This window comes from Osmerus mordax, chromosome 7 (genome assembly GCF_038355195.1).
Source record: "Osmerus mordax isolate fOsmMor3 chromosome 7, fOsmMor3.pri, whole genome shotgun sequence".
Lineage (NCBI taxonomy): Eukaryota > Metazoa > Chordata > Actinopteri > Osmeriformes > Osmeridae > Osmerus > Osmerus mordax.
Genome location: NC_090056.1, coordinates 18642008 through 18659427, shown reverse-complemented (window position 1 = coordinate 18659427; position 17420 = coordinate 18642008). Strand labels below are relative to the sequence as shown.

The window sequence follows — 17420 nt, the reverse complement described above, 5'->3', positions numbered from 1 at the left end:
GGGCAAGGCACTTCACCCTACTTGCCTCGGGGGAATGTCCCTGTACTTACTGTAAGTCGCTCTGGATAAGAGCGTCTGCTAAATGTAAATGTAAATTATGCAACAACAACGTATTAATTTATCTAACACTTTAATCCAAAGCAATGTACAAGGTGGAATTCAATCTGTGACCTCTTGAACTTTAGTGAAAATGCTTAACCACTGAGCTCAATCCCCACATGCCTCCAGGATGTTGTCAGTGAGTCCTGAGTGTACAGACCAGGAACTCACAGTGGGGGTTGTTCGCTGGTTGTCCTCTTATCTCCTCATTTGAGACATGCTTCTGTCTGTCTATCTGTCTGTCGGTCCGTCGGTCCGTCGGTCCGTCGGTCCGTCGGTCCGTCGGTCCGTCGGTCCGTCGGTCCGTCGGTTTGTCTGTCTGACCCTCATTTGTTTGTTTTGCACAAGCTTACATTGTATGGTCTGGTTTCAGAGACGTGACAAAACACTCACTGGATCTTTTGATTAGATGTTCATTACCCAGAAATCTGGAGTCAAAGAGCCTTTAAGAACACACAGTGACTATTATCTCTGTTGTCATAGGATACATATCAATAAAGGACAGAATGATTGGCAGATTGAGCCAAACTCTAATTGGAGTTGTACAAATGCGTATGTCTGTGTGAATGTGCTTTCACGACACAGATAACATTTTGTTTTTCTCTCTGTTACTGAAATTATGCAAACTGCATTTAGGTTTGAGCTTTTCTTGAAAGAAGAGTCTGTTTGAGCAATTATCAAACTGGTTTACGGTCTATTTATGTGTGGGTATCAGTAATGATGTCATGTACAGAAAAGTTGCTGAATGTGAGTCCAATTGGTGCAATTTCACCCCACCAACATGCTAAAGAAGAGGGACATTTTTTCGTAAACTAACAATTTAGTTGACTTTGACAAAGCAATAATGCCAAAGAGTGAACTGGAATGGAGGGAATGGGCTGGCTCACTAAGATGTCAGTTAAAAACCACAAATGCAACATTCTTGATTTAGACTGGTCTGTGAGACTGTCTGTGTCACGTCTGTGCCACAACACCGTCAGTGCCATAAGTTTCCACTCGATGGCGCTCTTTTGCTTATAGTCTTCCTTTAGGTAAAGCATCCATGAACGACCTTCTCATACAATGTGAACTGTGTACGGTTCATTCACAATGTACTCAAGTTTCAAAACCAGAAATACACTCGTCCACATTTGTCCCTGATTTCCATCTGAATTACACAATAAAATATTTAAAAGTTATTCATTGTAGTTCCACAATTAAACATCTCTGATCTACAAAATCTAAGAAAAGCAGTTAACTGAGCTCACATGCATTGTCGTAGCTGAGCATGTGTGCATGTTTGAATTTGGCGTTGATTGGGTTAAAAGGCCAGAGCATAGATGATCACAACCTTCAAACTGCAAAAAGCATGGTTCAGTTTGTAACACTTTTGGTCTAAAAGCCTCCACCCATGGCTCAACACTAGCCTATATAGACCCAGAGTACCACACTTAACACTAAGGTCAACTTATCAGTTAGCTATTCAGCAGGTCACAAAAATTATCATGAAAAGATAACAAAACGTAAAAGTAAAACGTAATAGTCTTATCTCATTTCACAAGTTCATACAATGTAGAACACAGTTTCCCAGAAGCCACGGCAACCTTCAAATGGCATTGATGTATCAGGAAACATGACAGGCGGCATTGTTACCCTGTTGCTGCGAATTACAGTTAACAGGGAAAGCGATGATGACAGGAAGTAAAGTTCTGAAGACAAGTGTGAAACACACACACACACACGTGACTTGCAGTCATTTGTGTCAGAAGTATGAACCAGTTTCAGAAAAGGAAAGCACATATCTAAAGAGCAAAGTCCACTGCTGTTCTCATTAAGGCGTGCTCTGCACACTTCAGTACTCGTACTTCCTCATTCAAGCTGCTGGACCGGCTTGACACAATAAATACATGACAGTTACATGGAAGGCTGGGAAGGGTGACATCTAGGAGAGGAAAAGAAGAAGAGAGGTTAGGAGAGTTGAACTTGACATAAAACGTCCATGTATAAAGATCAATGTGATATTGGTGTTCAGTTCTGTCAGAGGAGACCTGGACTGGTACTTCAGCCTACAGGTTTACGTTGCCAAGGTCACAGCGAATCCACATAGTGCTCACGTCTGACAACCTAGCGATTACCAAGCCAAGGTAAGTCAAGATTAATTTGTTTGAATTGTGTAGGCATAGGCAGGCATCGGCCTGTTTGTTTTCCAAGCTCACATTACAAATTCAATTCAACACAAAGGAACCTTGACAAATACATATTTATGTTAAATTCTTAAAGAATGAGTGAAAATATGAACTGTGAACAGTGAGAGCAACCAGAAACTTAAACTGTAGTGTTGTAATGAGGTATCAAAACACCTCAAAACATAAAACAAATGAGCAAATGAGATCTTGCTTAAGACTCACACTTTCAAATTACTCTTTCTTTCTCTGTCATCTCACTATTTTCTGTCAATAAACATCACATGACAAGAAAAAAGCATTTTACTTTTACTTCTTGCAGATGGTGGAAATGGCACAACCACAATTTCACCTACTTCCTTTTTCAGTTGTGGGGGAGAGAAACAACTTTTTACGTATAAGTTAAATGTATGCACGGAACACGTAGGAAGACACACATTCATAGTTGACCCATAATCATTTTTATCAGACATTTGAGGCTGTAGTTAAAGTAGTTGGGACAGAAGGCATACATTGTGTTTCAGAGCCCTCCACTGGTTATTGCTACACTTTGCCCGGCAAGGAGCACCTAGAGCCAGTACCTACTGTAAAGGTGTAGACAGGCCTGTGTTTTAACTGTATTAGGCCTGCATGTAAAGTTGGTCTTTGGTCTGGTGTGTTACTTTTAGGAGTTTATGTTTAATTCGTCATTAGTTTTTTGTAACTTCATAACGTCAGATGGCTGAGTGGTAAGGGAATCGGACTATAAATCAGAAGGTTGCCGGTTCGATTCTGGCCGTGCAAATGACATTGTGTCCTTGGGCAAGGCACTTCACCCTACTTGCCTCGGGGGAATGTCCCTGTACTTACTGTAAATCGCTCTGGATAAGAGCGTCTGCTAAATGACTAAATGTAAATGTAACGTACGGTGAGTGGAAGTACAGCAGTTGTAAACTGGATTTGTTTACACAAGCCTTTCACTTCACCTAATCTTCAGGGAAATGATCTCATTTGAAAATGAAAGAGAACATGACTAAGAGGGTGAACATCAAGACAGCGGGTTTCTACGCGTGGACACCATTTCAGCTAATAACGTGTTATCATGCCAGTGATGTGGGTGTGAGGAATGGTTCAGGCTTGTCACATCAACAAGACACCATACCTGACTAGAGGCGCTAGTTCCCCTCTTAGTCATCTCACATGGTGTAGTCAAACTGAAGATGCACATACATTATATTTGATTTATTTTGCTTTATATTTGAGTAATTTACCCTTTTATTTAAAGCGACATTTAAATAGTGAATGTAGAAAGCAAAGTAGGAAATCAACAATACTAGCCCAAACTGCTACTGGTATTTGGTAGTGTAAATATTTGGAGATATTACCTTCTCAGGCAAGATGCTTGAGGTAAAAACATTGTATATTTTACAGGACCTGGACAAGCAACAACAAGCAAAGCAAATACAAGCACATTATTACGTATTAAATGAAAACGATTTCTGTTGAAAGTCAGCCAATGTCCAATCAATTGTCCAATCCCATAATTCTTCTGAAATGAATTCATTATCTGAAAATAATTGACTGGAAGGTTTATAATAATATCTATTTAATTGCCCTAGAATGACCCCAATTTCCTAAGAACGCAAATCTTATTGGGTTGCCTTGTAAACACAACGAGTATCGATGAGACTCAATCTTCAGAGAACTTTGTACAAGCCCACAACTGACACAGAACCACACACACACTCACAAACAAATACACAGACGTGCACACACAGACACAGACACAAACACACAGCACATGCAGCTTTAAGGTTCCCAGAGGTCTAAAATACTCCCCCAGTGTTTGCTCTGGGGCGAGGGGCATGCTCAGTCACACAGTCACAGTGCGCAGAACAGGGGGTCCTTAGGGATCTGCATAGACGGAATCTAGACCCCACACTAGGTGTGCATTTCATTTATGTAAAGCATCAAGAACATGTGTGTATACATATATAATTATGCGTATACATGTTTACATACAGTATAACTGTGTGTTATGTTGTTTATACATCTCTATCTTAATGCAGGAATGTCAGTATTTACAACTGTGTGACTGCAGTATTTTATTTGACACTGTGACATGACGTCTGACATCCCTTTCAGTCATCAGTCAGTTAGTTTTTCCATGTCCTGAGAGACACCCTGGTAAAACAGCTGACATAAGGACATGCTGGTCAGGGAGAATGACAGTAGCACACAGAAGGAGTTCCACAGATGGGGGCAACCCAAACCACGACTCTGCCTCCCTCCATTCCCCCTCACCACAGCCGCACAGAGCTCCCAGAACGCTGCCACAACATTCAAAACAACGTTCCTCTCCCATCCTGACTCTGTGAGTGCTCCTACTGCTGGGGACATTTCCCATGGGGCAGGCCCATGTCCTGTCATTTCGCTGAACTATAAATAGGCTCCCTGGATTCCCATCCGAGACTGTGGTGATGGGCTCACATACTGTACATGCAGGACTGTGGATCTCATACAATAGGGAATGTGGACTCGGAGACATGGGACAGGGGCTACTGGAGGATGAAACAGGGACGAATCTTTGACATGGGTTCCTTTGAAACACAGACTTGGTTTAAAAGGGAGGATTAGAGAAAACTTGTAATTAGGTACCAACTTCAGGCACGTTTAACATGTGAGCAACTGATAATTGGTGTGGAACAGGTGTCCACATGAACAAGACTGGTTTCCGGACTGATTTAATCTTCAAAAGGATGTCATGTTGAAGAATGATGTGATCATAACAAAAGAAATATGGTTGTTTGGCCTCTTTTTCATTGGTGACTGAATGGAGGGTGTGCCCACAATTTAAACAAAGACTTTAAAGTCTATGAAAAGACCAAGCTAACAATTACTGCCATAGATGTAAAGAAAGGATACTATAGTCTATAGTGAACAAGTATGGAACAGCAGCCTCTCTACACCTTGGTGAAAAACAGGATTGGAAACACTGTTTAAAGCATACATTTGAAACACATTTTAATCTGTAATTTATTCCAGATGTTATTCCCCTTTAAAATGCTACATATCTCTCTTCCAGACTAAGGAAGTAAGGATGGATAGGGAGCGCTCCATGTTCAATGGGAGAAGTTTCAGCTTCTCCTCTCTCCGTATTAAAAGTGAGTATGTGAACTTCCTGTATGAGGTGGTCACACATACGCAAATGTATCTCAATATTTGTTCATTGAGATACATTTCACACCTAGAAAACATTTTAGCACATCAAACTACCCAAGATGAGATTCTAAAAAGCTATGAACCTAAAGACAGAAGTGTAGGCTACAGTGTATGAGAGTTCTGTTTGGAGATTATTTCTAAGTTTGTGTTAAATCTTTACCTGAGGTAAATCAGATGACAAGGACACAGGATTTAGACAGAGGGGGCCTAGATTCTACTCATCAGTCCGAGAGACCTCAAGAAAAGGTTGGTGTATATCACTCAAAAACACCTCACTCGATTTTTAACCCACTGTTAACTAAACTAAACTAAACTAAAAACATAACCTTTTAGGCCAATTCTGCTGCTGATTCCGATCCACTTTTCCTTCTTTCATTCTTCGGTTTTTTCATTTCCATATATTTGCCTTCTTCTCCTCATTCTTCTTCTCCTCCTACTTCTTCTAGAAAGCCTACCAGAAGTGAATGAGGTGGAGGCTGTTGTTGCAGTGACAAGTGCCGACCCCTCTGGAGCCTCTGGCGGACCCGCTCGTCTGGTCCAGCTGAGACCAACAGGGAAGTTAAACGGTAAAACAACCCATTAACTGACAAATGGCGCAATAATTTACACAATGATTTACAGTTTTAATATTGACCTTATTAATCATTGAACGATATTTACTGCAACCGATGTGTGTCTAGTTAAACAGATCCCTGTGGAGTGAAGGGTGGAGTACAGGTGTGCCATGCCTAGTAGCGATAACATGGGTACACGTGTGGGTCTTATCAAACATGGATTTACAGCTAGGCCCATTGCTTTTAGCTCAGTTATTTCTGCCTCATTGGGTGGCGCTTCAGTTTCAGAGCAGCTGTTGTGACAGGCTGCATACATTTAGATCTACTGTTTATTCCCCAATTCTGAAGATGTGATGTGAGACGTTAATCTCAAACCACATTTATTTTAGGACATAGGACAAGTTATGTATTTTTGCCCCATATATAAGTCTCCCAAAGTTTTATGTGAGTAGACAGGATTAACAAATCATGTAGATAATAAATAAATTATCAATAGGAATTTTACGGGTTTGCCTTGTAAATGGACGTACAAGAGGATCATAAATGAACAATCGTTCAACCGGTGGGCGCGCGCGCATGCACAGTCAGCGCACTCAACCCCTCTAATCAGTTGTGTGACTGTCTGTGAGCCTCAGCATGCAGTCGAGTCCCGTTCGTATTAACATCAACAACAAGAATGGGGTCGACATCCAAGTTTTTTGGGGATTAAAAAAAACAACGGACAGGATAACATTTTGAGTTTGGGAAGTTCGGAGCTATGAGTGGAGAGGTGACGAGAAGGGTTCGAAAAAAACATGGAATTCGCTTGATGCACAGATGGAGTGAGTATTAAGATTTTTACTTGCGTTTTGTCTATTATCAGCCTGAGCGAAGACCATGCGGATTGTTTTTACTGACTGAACTCATGTAGCAAATGTTTCGGTCTCATTTCCGGTCGATCATTTTGTTTAAAAGTTTTTTTTATATCTGTCATGGGAAAACTGTTCCACCGATGGCGTAACTTTAGAGCATTTACTGTTGCCTATGTCATGCTATGATGAGTGGTGATGCGCAAATGACCATTTTAAGGATGGACTATGTGAACTTCGTACCTTAGACTTTCTAGTGATTCAATGTAGGTTATTATCGATGACGTTGTGGTCGTTGGGGGCAGTTGGGGGCAGGTGTACTATTAGCACAGCACAAATAATTGCTAATGTACACATTTTTACAATAAAAACGTAGCGTCAAAACACATGGTTTCAATGAACATGTTTTCTGTTCAGTTGTTGAGGGCCCCACAAAAGATTCTAACCTTTGCCGTTAAAAAAAAAGTCCTAATGAAATACCTTGAATCAGCCATGTCACACAACCCCGCAACCTTTATAAGGCCATTGCACCTTTCAAATGAATCGCAGCTGGCTGGCTCTTTCATGGCGTTACAGGAGACCTGTTTGAATCCTTTAACAGCTGGCTGCACATATTAGGGGCTGGAATGTGTCTGCTGAAAGAAATGAATTAGGGACTACTGAATCTATTCTGTTCATTCCGGAGACAAAAAATCATGAAACATCGAACATCGTTTTAGCTCAAAACAATGACTCACAGCCAAGGTTCAGATTAGAGGTAGTAAAATCATTTTTTAAGGGTATTTTCTGCAACAAGAAACTGAAGGCCATCCCTCTTAGGATCGGGTTCATAGCCTTGCTGGCTCCCAGTCAAGGATGTTGTTGTAACATGTTATATAGCCTCAGGGTATGCAGCACTCCCAACAGTATGTTAGACCCAAGCAGAATTACAGTGAACATTAAAGCAGTGTGTATAGGTAAGGCTTGGTCATGAATTAAAGTGGAATGCCATGCCGGTGGTGGTGTGGTCCTCAATGTTCATAGGAAGCTTCCTTGTTGAAAAGGTATCTCTCACCTTCTCTGACTGAAGGCAGAACTAAGTGGGAGAGATATCCATAATAAAGGCATACAATGTTCCTGGAGTGTAAGTGACAATTACATACATACCAATACAAGTGTTCACACATTGTAGAGAAGTGAGTCAGGTGGCTGAGCGGTTAGGAAATCGGGCTAGTAATCTGTAGGTTGCCAGTTCGATTCCGGGCTGTGCAAAATGACGTTGTGTCCTTGGGCAAGGCACTTCACCCTACTTGCCTTGTGGGAATGTCCCTGTACTTACTGTAAGCCGCTTTGGATAAGAGCGTCTGCTAAATGACAAAATGTAAATGTAATGTAAGTGAGTTGATAGGGACTTTAATGTCTTTTAATGTAATTTGTCTTGCCTGTAGGGGATATAGAGATTAAACTGATAAGTCCTATTTCTTTTCCCTCCTTTATTTAGTTCCTAACAGAAGGTTGAGAAATGTTTCAGGAATATAGTAGCTGACAAGATCAAATACCATATCTAACACGCTGTACAAACGTACAAAACTGAAGTCTGCACCAGCGACCTTGGGCCTTGACAACATTGATGAGTGAACCCATACAAGTGAAACTCAAGTGTTTGTTCACCTGGTTAACCCGTTCAGAGAGTGACCACTGGAATACGTTGCTCTAAAAGTTGACTTCCAACATTACATTTTCCTCATCTTCAGTAAACACGTAACGGCAGCTCTGAATACCTGGTGTGGATGTTCAAACACCCAGGCCGCGTTGTCCGAAGTCTACACAAATCATCTGTGAGAAACGTGTTGTATAAGTGTTTTGTTTTTGTCTCCTAACTCTAACGTCTTCTCTGTTGTGCAGGTGAGCAGCCCCAACGGACCGTCACAAAAGAGGTCAACGGAACAGAGTGTGAGTTGGGGAGTTGGAGGCCCTGTAAGGGGGTGGGGTTTTTATTGACCTGGCTTAGATCTTGTTTGGAGACCCTTTTATAAGCACTGCTTGATTGAGTCAGAGTATGGTCAAAGTACAGGTACACAAATAGTTTGACACGGCTTGTTTTTCAACCCCCCCCACCTACATGTACATTTCTATATGAGTTTATTGAATATTAGTTGGGGGAGTCAGGTGGCTGAGTGGTTAGGGTGTCGGGCTAGTAATCTGAAGGTTACCGGTTCGATTCCCGGCTGTGCAAAATGACGTTGTGTCCTTGGGCAAGGCACTTCACCCTACTTGCCTCGGGGGAATGTCCCTGTACTTACTGTAAGTCGCTCTGGATAAGAGCGTCTGCTAAATGACTAAATGTAAATGTAGTTCAATACTGTACATTGTTTACATCCCTCTAGGTTCAAACGGTTTTCTTTCATATCTTGTTGTTTTAAAGTCTAGAATAATAATAATAATAATGAAACTGAAATTGACCCACAGGCCCACCCAAGCCCACTGAGGATGACGATGGTGGAGGAGGCCGGCTCAAGAGGATCAGCGCCATGTGGTCCTCCTTCCGCAGACGGAAGCTCGCCGGAGACCGTGAGTTGAGACTCCGACACTTCCATGTTACCTCAGCTTAGTACGTTACTGATTTATAAGCAAGACTTCCGGATTCATTTGTTTTGCTTTCGGGCTCAGCAGAGCGGCACGTCATAACTGGGGTCAGATGGCTGAGCGGTTAGGGAATCGGGCCATTAGTCAGAAGGTTGCCGGTTCGACACAACGTGCAAATGATGTTGTGTCCTTGGGCAAGGTACTTCACCCTACCTACTTGCCTTGGGGGAATTTCCCTGTACTTACTGTAAATCGCTCTGGATTAGAGTGTCTGCTAAATGACTAAATGTAAACTAAAATGTAGACCTGTTAAATGCACTAAACACCTCTCTAGATGATTAGAAAAATGATTAGTGCCATGCACTTATTTAATGTAGAAAGAGTTCACAGATGTTATCTTGTGAATGACTTGCGTTTTTTCAAATATTTCCTGTTAAGTTGCGGTGGACAAATGTGTTTTGACATCATCACTCCAGTGAGCTTAATCACCAAGTCTTTTAAGTATGTCCAGCTGTGCAACAGATTGTGGTGAGGTAAATGTAAAGTGTTACGGGTAGTTCTGCCTCACAAAGTGACTGTTACCATGGCAAACACAGTTGGGGCCAAACCTGTCACAGAAGGGTGACTCACAGAATTGTCTCTTTGTGTGGGTGTTTGTGTGCCGGAGGGGGGAAGGGGCGAGAAAGGAGGACACGAAACAGAGCTAGAGGGGGACAGTGAGACAGCAACTGAGTGTGTCGAGTCGAAGGAACCTGTCTGGACAACATCCTACTACTGTTTCAAAGGAGCAGGAAAAGAAAGGAGAGACTCGTAACTTTTCTATTAAACCTTAAGGAAGTGTTTGTTTTCCAGTGTTGTTTGCCCTCTCGTTGCCTTAGGGTCCCCTAGCCCAGTTGGCAGGGGCTTCCATATCCTCTGTTACACTCTACCTGAATCTCTTGTTTACCTTAAGGAAACGAGTCAAAGTTGGGTGAAGTTTGGCTGTCTTTTACGCCGTTGGGTTCTCTCTGGGCTTTACCATGTACCGGGTGATCCAATCACAAGCGGACAGCTCTAAATACGTCAGTATCAGTTCACACAGGTGTCAGAATACCTCTCAAACATACGCCTCGAGTGACCGGTTGTGATAGGATCTCCCGGCTCACCTCTATATGCGAATAAACATGGACGTCGTTTCCGTGTACAAAGGTCAGATGTTTTGTTGTTAATAACCGGCGGATGTGATCTGAGCGATCAGACGCATTCACACCTGTACTTAGATGGGTCTGCTTGTCACATGATCGGTTCACCCGAGACACCTGTTAATGCCAGGTGTGAACAGGGCCTTAAATATATCATACGATCTACGCTCATACTATTCAGCCCAAAATATCGATTGATTTACCCTTTCAGCATAGTCGTGCCATTTGAATGTTGTTTTTTGTATTGGTTTACACTACTCCTTTGGTTCTTGGAATTGTATTATTTGGAAAGACTAATTGTAGCTTCAGAAGTGGTCATCAAGCCTTATATGGCCAGAGCTACTGTAGATTTTTTATTATGCAATGTCTCAGGGAATTGGTTATAGCCAAGTATGGAGTTATTGTATGTTCAGAAGATGATTTAAAGATTTGCAAGTTTGAACACCTCAGTTGAATTTGATGAACTGTCGTCTTGTGAAAACATTCTTAGATCTGAGTCCAGGGCCATGAGCAATAAAAGTTTTTACAGAAACTGGTACCTGCCATAGTTATAGAAGAATGAAGAGAGAAGAGAGATTGAACAGGGTGGTGTGCCGATCCTTCCTCATTTTAGTATCACTTTGTTGTATATGTTGAGCGTGATGTTCCAGTTATAAGTCTACACCCATTGTAGGTAGTGGGAAGACTGGAATTAATGTGCTGGATCTAGCCAAACTGACTTGACTGCATCTAGCCAAACTGACATAACTGCATCTAACCAAATTGTGATGACTTATCTGGATGTTCTTCTCCAGACTGTCCAAAGGAAAGACAAATGGCAAACTGTCTGCTTCATGGCAGATATTTCTTCATAACAAGTCGACTAGACTACATTACAAAACCAAATTGTGTAAATGAAAAATGTTGTCCAGGAGCCTGTACTAACTTGTACTACTCGGGGGGGGGGGGCGGCAGCGGGACATGGTAGAGACATGTAGAGACAGAAATGACATGCCATCATGTAAATAAGATAAATAACATAAGGCCATTTAGTCTGTTTAATAAAAGAGCAAGCTATAGACCTGTTTTATAGGAAAGGTAACCTTAAATTACTTATTTTGTGATCTGGTGCTATATATAAAAAATAAATAAATAAATTAACTTGACCTTTCGGGGGGAGGGGGGTGGCGTTGGGGGGGCGGGGCGCCCCCCTAATATAATGGTAGGGGAAACACTGAGCTATGCTGCTGGGAATAAAGGATTTCCCCAGTTTTTGTTGTTGTTCGTCCTTTGGCCATAAGCTGCACTAACTTGCACCACTCTTCTGATGCTGGTGTCTTAGAAGGGAAGGAGTCGGTCATACCAGAGCAGGCAGAGCCGGCCCTTGTGGACCAGAAGGCCCGGGAGCAGCGCTACGTCAGTGGGCAGTACTTCTTCGAGTACCTGGTGGTGGTCACCCTCAACAAGTCCAAACAGGGAGTCTATGAACCCCAGATCACCTACCAGTTTCCCAAGGTCAGTCTGCCAAAGTCTGGAAAAAGTTAGAGAACTTAGTTTGTCCCGTATGAACATGTTGCGTAATCTAGGCCATCTGAGAGTTGTTAAGCAACACAGACAGCTCATTTCCAGTGGAATGTAATTTTCAAACTTTTGGAGCGACCCGCTACTTTCCAGAAACTTAGGTTCCTGCCTTTTGCAGCCAATCGCCTTCGGTGAGATGGGCCTTCCTCCTTGGCTTATTTTGTGAAACCACTGTCAATCCAACTCAAGCTGGAAGAATGTTTAGACAAAAATTGGGGGCTCTCTCTTTCTCATAATCAAAGTATTTAAAATCGTTACCTATTGCACTTTAAGGAATAGACTGTGTAGAGGACTGTAACATAATCGCCATGATTATTGTAAATCAGAGAGAAAGCAAGAGGTGAGGAAGGAGAAGGAGTAGGCCAGTTCGATTCCCGGCCGTGCCAAATGATGTTGTGTCCTTGGGCAAGGCACTTCACCCTACTTGCCTCAGGGGGAATGTCCCTGTACTTACTGTAAGTCGCTCTGGATAAGAGCGTCTGCTAAATGACTAAATGTAAATGTAAATGTAGGACAAGCCAGAGCTGAGGAGAAGCCCTCAGGAGATGAAGAATCCACAGAACAATGCTTCACAATTCCCTTTATACACAAGAACAATCAATCAGACTACTCTTGAACCTTACTTAACATACGACTAGCAATGTGACAACAAGTTACACAATGAGGTGCGAGACCCATCAAGCAGAGACTCCGTCCAGCAACAGATTTTAGCATACGAGAGGTGGGGGCAGGGTGACACCCAGCTTTAAAATGGCCGTGTGGTCTGGTTTGATCGCTCTTCTCTGTCTAATTCTGTGTCTCCGTTTTCTTCTCAGAGGGATGGGATGGTGAGGTTTCAAAAGGAGGAGGAGGAGAAGACTCTCAAAGCCATCACTCTCTTCTGCTTCCCCGAGGGGATCAACTGGGCTCCTCTAACAGAATACCACAGGTTCCAATCTGATGACATCACCTTCTAGAACTGTTATTCATTCCACTGCGCAGAACCCCTCCTCGCGAGTTGTGTATACGATGTTTGAGACTGTCTGTTGTTTATCATCCCAGTGAGACGTTCTCCTTCGTCCTGACCGAGATAGATGGAAGCAGGAGGAATGGATACTGTAGAAGATTACTGGTGAGATTTCAGTTTGTTAGTTTTTTTTGGTCAGGTAATGCTACACAGTATTCTTTTTGTAAAAGAGACTTTTCTAACTTTTATTATTATCACCCTTCTATTTCTTTCTCTCTCTCTGTGTTTCTCTTTCAGCCACATGGCAATGGTGCTCGCCCCCCAGAAGCCTACTGCATTATCAGCAAGCTGGCTTGTTTTGGACTCTTCTCTGAGGTAACTCGGGTCAAAGGTCATTAGCTTTAGATCTGTGGAATCAATGCTTATCATGCAGCCTTCGACCGAGTGAATACCAGCAGCTCTTCATAGCTCTTGAGTAAATCCCTACCTAGAATTTCCGATGAGTCATTGTGATTCAAAAGGTCATAACGAGCCAAATTGGGATTAAAGCTGATGTTGGCCGGCTTCACAGCTATTCACGATTTCACCACCAGTGCACTACTCACAACCCTATCGCAATCTCTGAAAATCCCTTAAGTTTGAACTGCATCTGACTGCTGTTAAATCACTTGTTTCTTCAAAGAACCAGTTCCCTTTTTTAAAAGCCACACTAACTGCCAAGTCGGTGCATTTCCTTGTTATTTTGATTAAGTTGTGTCCCACATCCACATACCTGTTGGTGATTGCTCTTGCCCCTGTGTGTGTGTGTCCCCGCCCCTGTGTGTGTGTGTGCCCACCAATGTGTGCGTGTGCGTGTGTGTGTCCGCCCCTGTGTGCGTGTGTGTGTCCGCTCCTGTGTGTGTGTGTGTGGTGCAGATCATCGATGAGGTGGAGAAGCGCTGGCAGGTGGCGAAGGGGGCCATGATCTACCCGTTCATGCAGAGCCTGAGAGAAGCTCCGTTCCCTGCCCCCGGTCACACGGTCAACATCAAGAGCTTCATCCCCGGCTCCGGCACTGAGGTAAGACCCTGACCCCCCTCTGACCCCCCTCTGACCCCCCTCTGACCCCCCCTCTGACCCCTCGGCCCAGACTGGGGCCACCAATGAGAGGGGAGCAGACGAGATGTTGAGCTGTGGCCGTGAAGCGCAAGTGAAGAAGACAAAAAAAAGTTGATTTTCAAGGCATGAAAAACAAAGCAAAGTAAACAGTAATGCAAAGCCTGAACCCCCACTCTGCAAAATTGATAAATGCTAACAGACTGAAAAGCAAGTAGACTTTTAAAATGACTGGAAGAAGCCTGCACAGATGGTAAGGATAGACAGTGAGACAGTGAGCTCTCTATGAGAGCTCAAGAGATAACCTGCAGTAAAGATAGATAATCGCCTGAATGTGGATCTCTGTTCTTGTGTGCACGCGTGGGCTTTAGCGTTGAGTAATTGGTACACATCTGTGTTTGCATCAAGGACGCTGTCCAAACAACTTTAAGATCGTGCTGGTAGAACTGGTTTAACCCCCTTTCTACACACGCATTCTCAAATGGTAGTACACACACACACACTACTGAAAGAGTAGAGGTGGCTGCCATCTCAATGTGTCGGTGTCAGTTCCGTGCAGGTGTGGACAGCCCCCATGTCTTAACCTGCCCTTCGTTACCCAACACTTCTCCGTGGAGGAGAGCCCACCAATAACTATCCCATCATGCAACATTCCAGCTTTCAGCACAGCCACTGCCTGCCCAGGCAACCCAACCCAGGGCTAACTGACTAGAACGAAGACAGGCTTTCTGACTGCAACACGGCAGATGCTAGCTGTAAATGATATGGGTGCAATGAATCTAGCTATCAGTTAAGGATGTTTACCAAACTGTGGTGACATAGCTAGTGTTGACAGATTGAGGGCGTGCCTGTGTCTGAGTGGAGGAGGTGACGTTAATGATCCACGTCCACCAGATCATCAAACTGACCCGGCCGCTGGACTCGCTGCTGGAGCACGTCAACTTCGCCACGCTCCTCCGCTGCCTGACGGATGACGAGGTGCTGGTGGTGTTCGCCGCTGCAGTCCTGGAGCGACGCATCGTCTTCATTTCCGAAGAACTCAGGTGTGACACAAACACGCATACGCACACACACACACACAGTGTTTCTCACATCATTATTTACCAAAAAAAGCACACCAGCATTGAAAGAAATGAGATACATGCTGGTACCTGCACTGATTGAAGGCCTTAAGTGAGCCAGAGCACTGGTGCTGATGTCATCACCTGGACCATGACTAGGGGCTTTTCCCCTTGACTTCTGACCTCTAACCCCTGACCTCTCCCCCCCCCCAAGCACCCTGTCCCAGGTGATCCATGCCGTGGTGGCCCTTCTCTACCCCTTCACCTGGCAGCACACCTTCATCTCCATCGTCCCAGAGATCCTCATCGATGTTGTCATGGCGCCCACACCTTACCTGCTGGGCGTCCAGAAACGCCACCTGGATCTGGTCACGGAACAAAGCGACGTGAGTCCCCAAATGCATCTTGGGAGTTGTAGTCATATGAGTGGATGGAGTACTAATTTTTGCTCCTTTTGGTATTTGTTTTCTCTTTTCCATAGCTGCTAGTGGTGGACCTGTCTGAAGACAAAAAGGAAACATTTGTTGCTGAAGTAAGTACTGGTTTCCCATCCTGCATAAGAAGCACAGATGGTTCAATGGCAAAAACTACTGTAATACCTTTTGGAGCTGTGCACTTCTAGTTCTACTTCTAGTTGACTATATGATGCAGTTTTTGTATCTCTTTGGATAAACGCATCTGATAAATGAATAAATGCAAATGTTATGTAAATGTACAGTATTCAATGCTCTCATTCCGTATCACGATACCCTTTTATTCCAACTCTAAGATCTCTATTTCTTGTTTCTTGAGTGTTGCATCTCCTGTCACTGGTTGTTAACACATCACTGCTGTTTTCTAGAATGGAGACGAAAGGACTATACTGCCCCCTAAACTCAAAGAAGAGATACTGCAGGCACTAAGAGAAAGAAAAGAAAAAGCCAGTGAGTCAATAGCTTACCATACTACTATATAGCGATTTAATGATGTACCGTACAAGGTATATTTAACTGGTGTCTGGTACCACTAACTGGGGGTCAGATGGCTGTGCGGTTAGGGAATCGGGCTACCAATCAGAAGGTTGCCAGTTCGGTTCCCGGCTGTGCAAAATGACCTTGTGTCCTTGGGCAAGGCACTTCACCCTACTTGCCTCGGGGGAATGTCCCTGTATTTACTGTAAGTCGCTCTGGATAAATGTCTGGTAAATGACTAAATGTAACTTGCCCCGTGTTTCTGCGATCGTTCCCCCTCAGCTGTGGAGGAGCTGAACCGGGTGGTCTCCGAAGCCTTCCTGCCTTTTTTCGTCAAGACTGTCGGCCATTACGCCCACTATGTGACTCGCGACGGCAGCGACCAAACGGGGGTCTTCCAGAAGAGGAGCTTCTACAAGGCCATCGAGTCTAAGACCACGCGCCACTTCGTCAAGAAGTTCCTCCAGACGCAGATGTTCGACCTTTTCATCCAGGAAGTGGAGCTTCAGCAGCCAGGACCACAGCAAGGTGAGGAGGCGCTTTCTGGAACTTTATACAAACGACGTGACCCGTTGTACACCCACAAACCGTCAGGCGATACGATACTGTTGTTTTTCCCACACAACTGTTTTCCCCACACAACTGTTTTCAATCATGTAAACGTAAACCTACCCTGTGTAGAGATCGTGTCTTGATTGTTTTGGTTTGAAACGGTCCAGATCTCCTTAACGACTTTTTCTGCGTCCTTTTTCACAGGAATATTTCAAAAGAAGATTGTGGAATACCAAGAAAAGAAGAAACGGGAGAAAAAGACAAAGACAAAGAAACACTGTCTTGTGAACGTACACTGTAAGGAGGACCGTGTGTGTGTGTTTGTACATAAGGGAAATATTGATATGTGACATGTAGATTTAACTGTTGTAGATATTGAGTACATTTTAATGCATAGTTTTTGTTCTTTTAAATATGTGTGTGTGTGTAGTGTGCAAGATTGTGTTTCGGGGGTTTGTGGGTATTTTAAATTTGGCTGCTACTATAGGAAGACTGTCGTTGAGAGAGTGAGTTAGAGAGCTGTGTTTGTTTTGTGGTCTAAATCTAAACCTGCCACAGGATGTAGCAGGAAATCATTTCAAATAAAACCTAGTTTTGTTTTTGTTTTTTTAACATGTACTTGCGGTACGGATTTTCAGTTTGTCTA

General features: G+C 43.4%; 1 protein-coding gene across 3 annotated transcripts; it reads left to right on the top strand.

Annotated features, from left to right (window-relative positions):
• Positions 1–1981: 1981 nt before the first annotated feature.
• On the top strand, positions 1982–17392 carry dennd2da (DENN/MADD domain containing 2Da). Of its 3 annotated transcripts, none has more exons than XM_067240130.1 (17): positions 1982–2222; positions 5326–5404; positions 5637–5708; positions 5909–6028; positions 8749–8796; positions 9313–9414; positions 11932–12104; positions 12986–13098; positions 13212–13281; positions 13414–13491; positions 14032–14175; positions 15106–15254; positions 15487–15658; positions 15754–15804; positions 16114–16195; positions 16505–16750; positions 16979–17392. In XM_067240130.1, the coding sequence occupies exons 2-17, from the start codon at positions 5341–5343 to the stop codon at positions 17122–17124; spliced, it is 1830 nt and encodes a 609-aa protein (XP_067096231.1). In that variant the 5' UTR covers positions 1982–2222; positions 5326–5340; the 3' UTR covers positions 17125–17392. The 3 variants fall into 3 exon arrangements, with proteins under 3 accessions (XP_067096231.1, XP_067096230.1, XP_067096233.1); XM_067240129.1 differs by having other exon boundaries at positions 5628–5708; XM_067240132.1 differs by lacking the exons at positions 1982–2222; positions 5326–5404; positions 5637–5708; positions 5909–6028 and adding an exon at positions 6638–6837.
• The last annotated feature ends 28 nt before the right edge of the window (positions 17393–17420 follow it).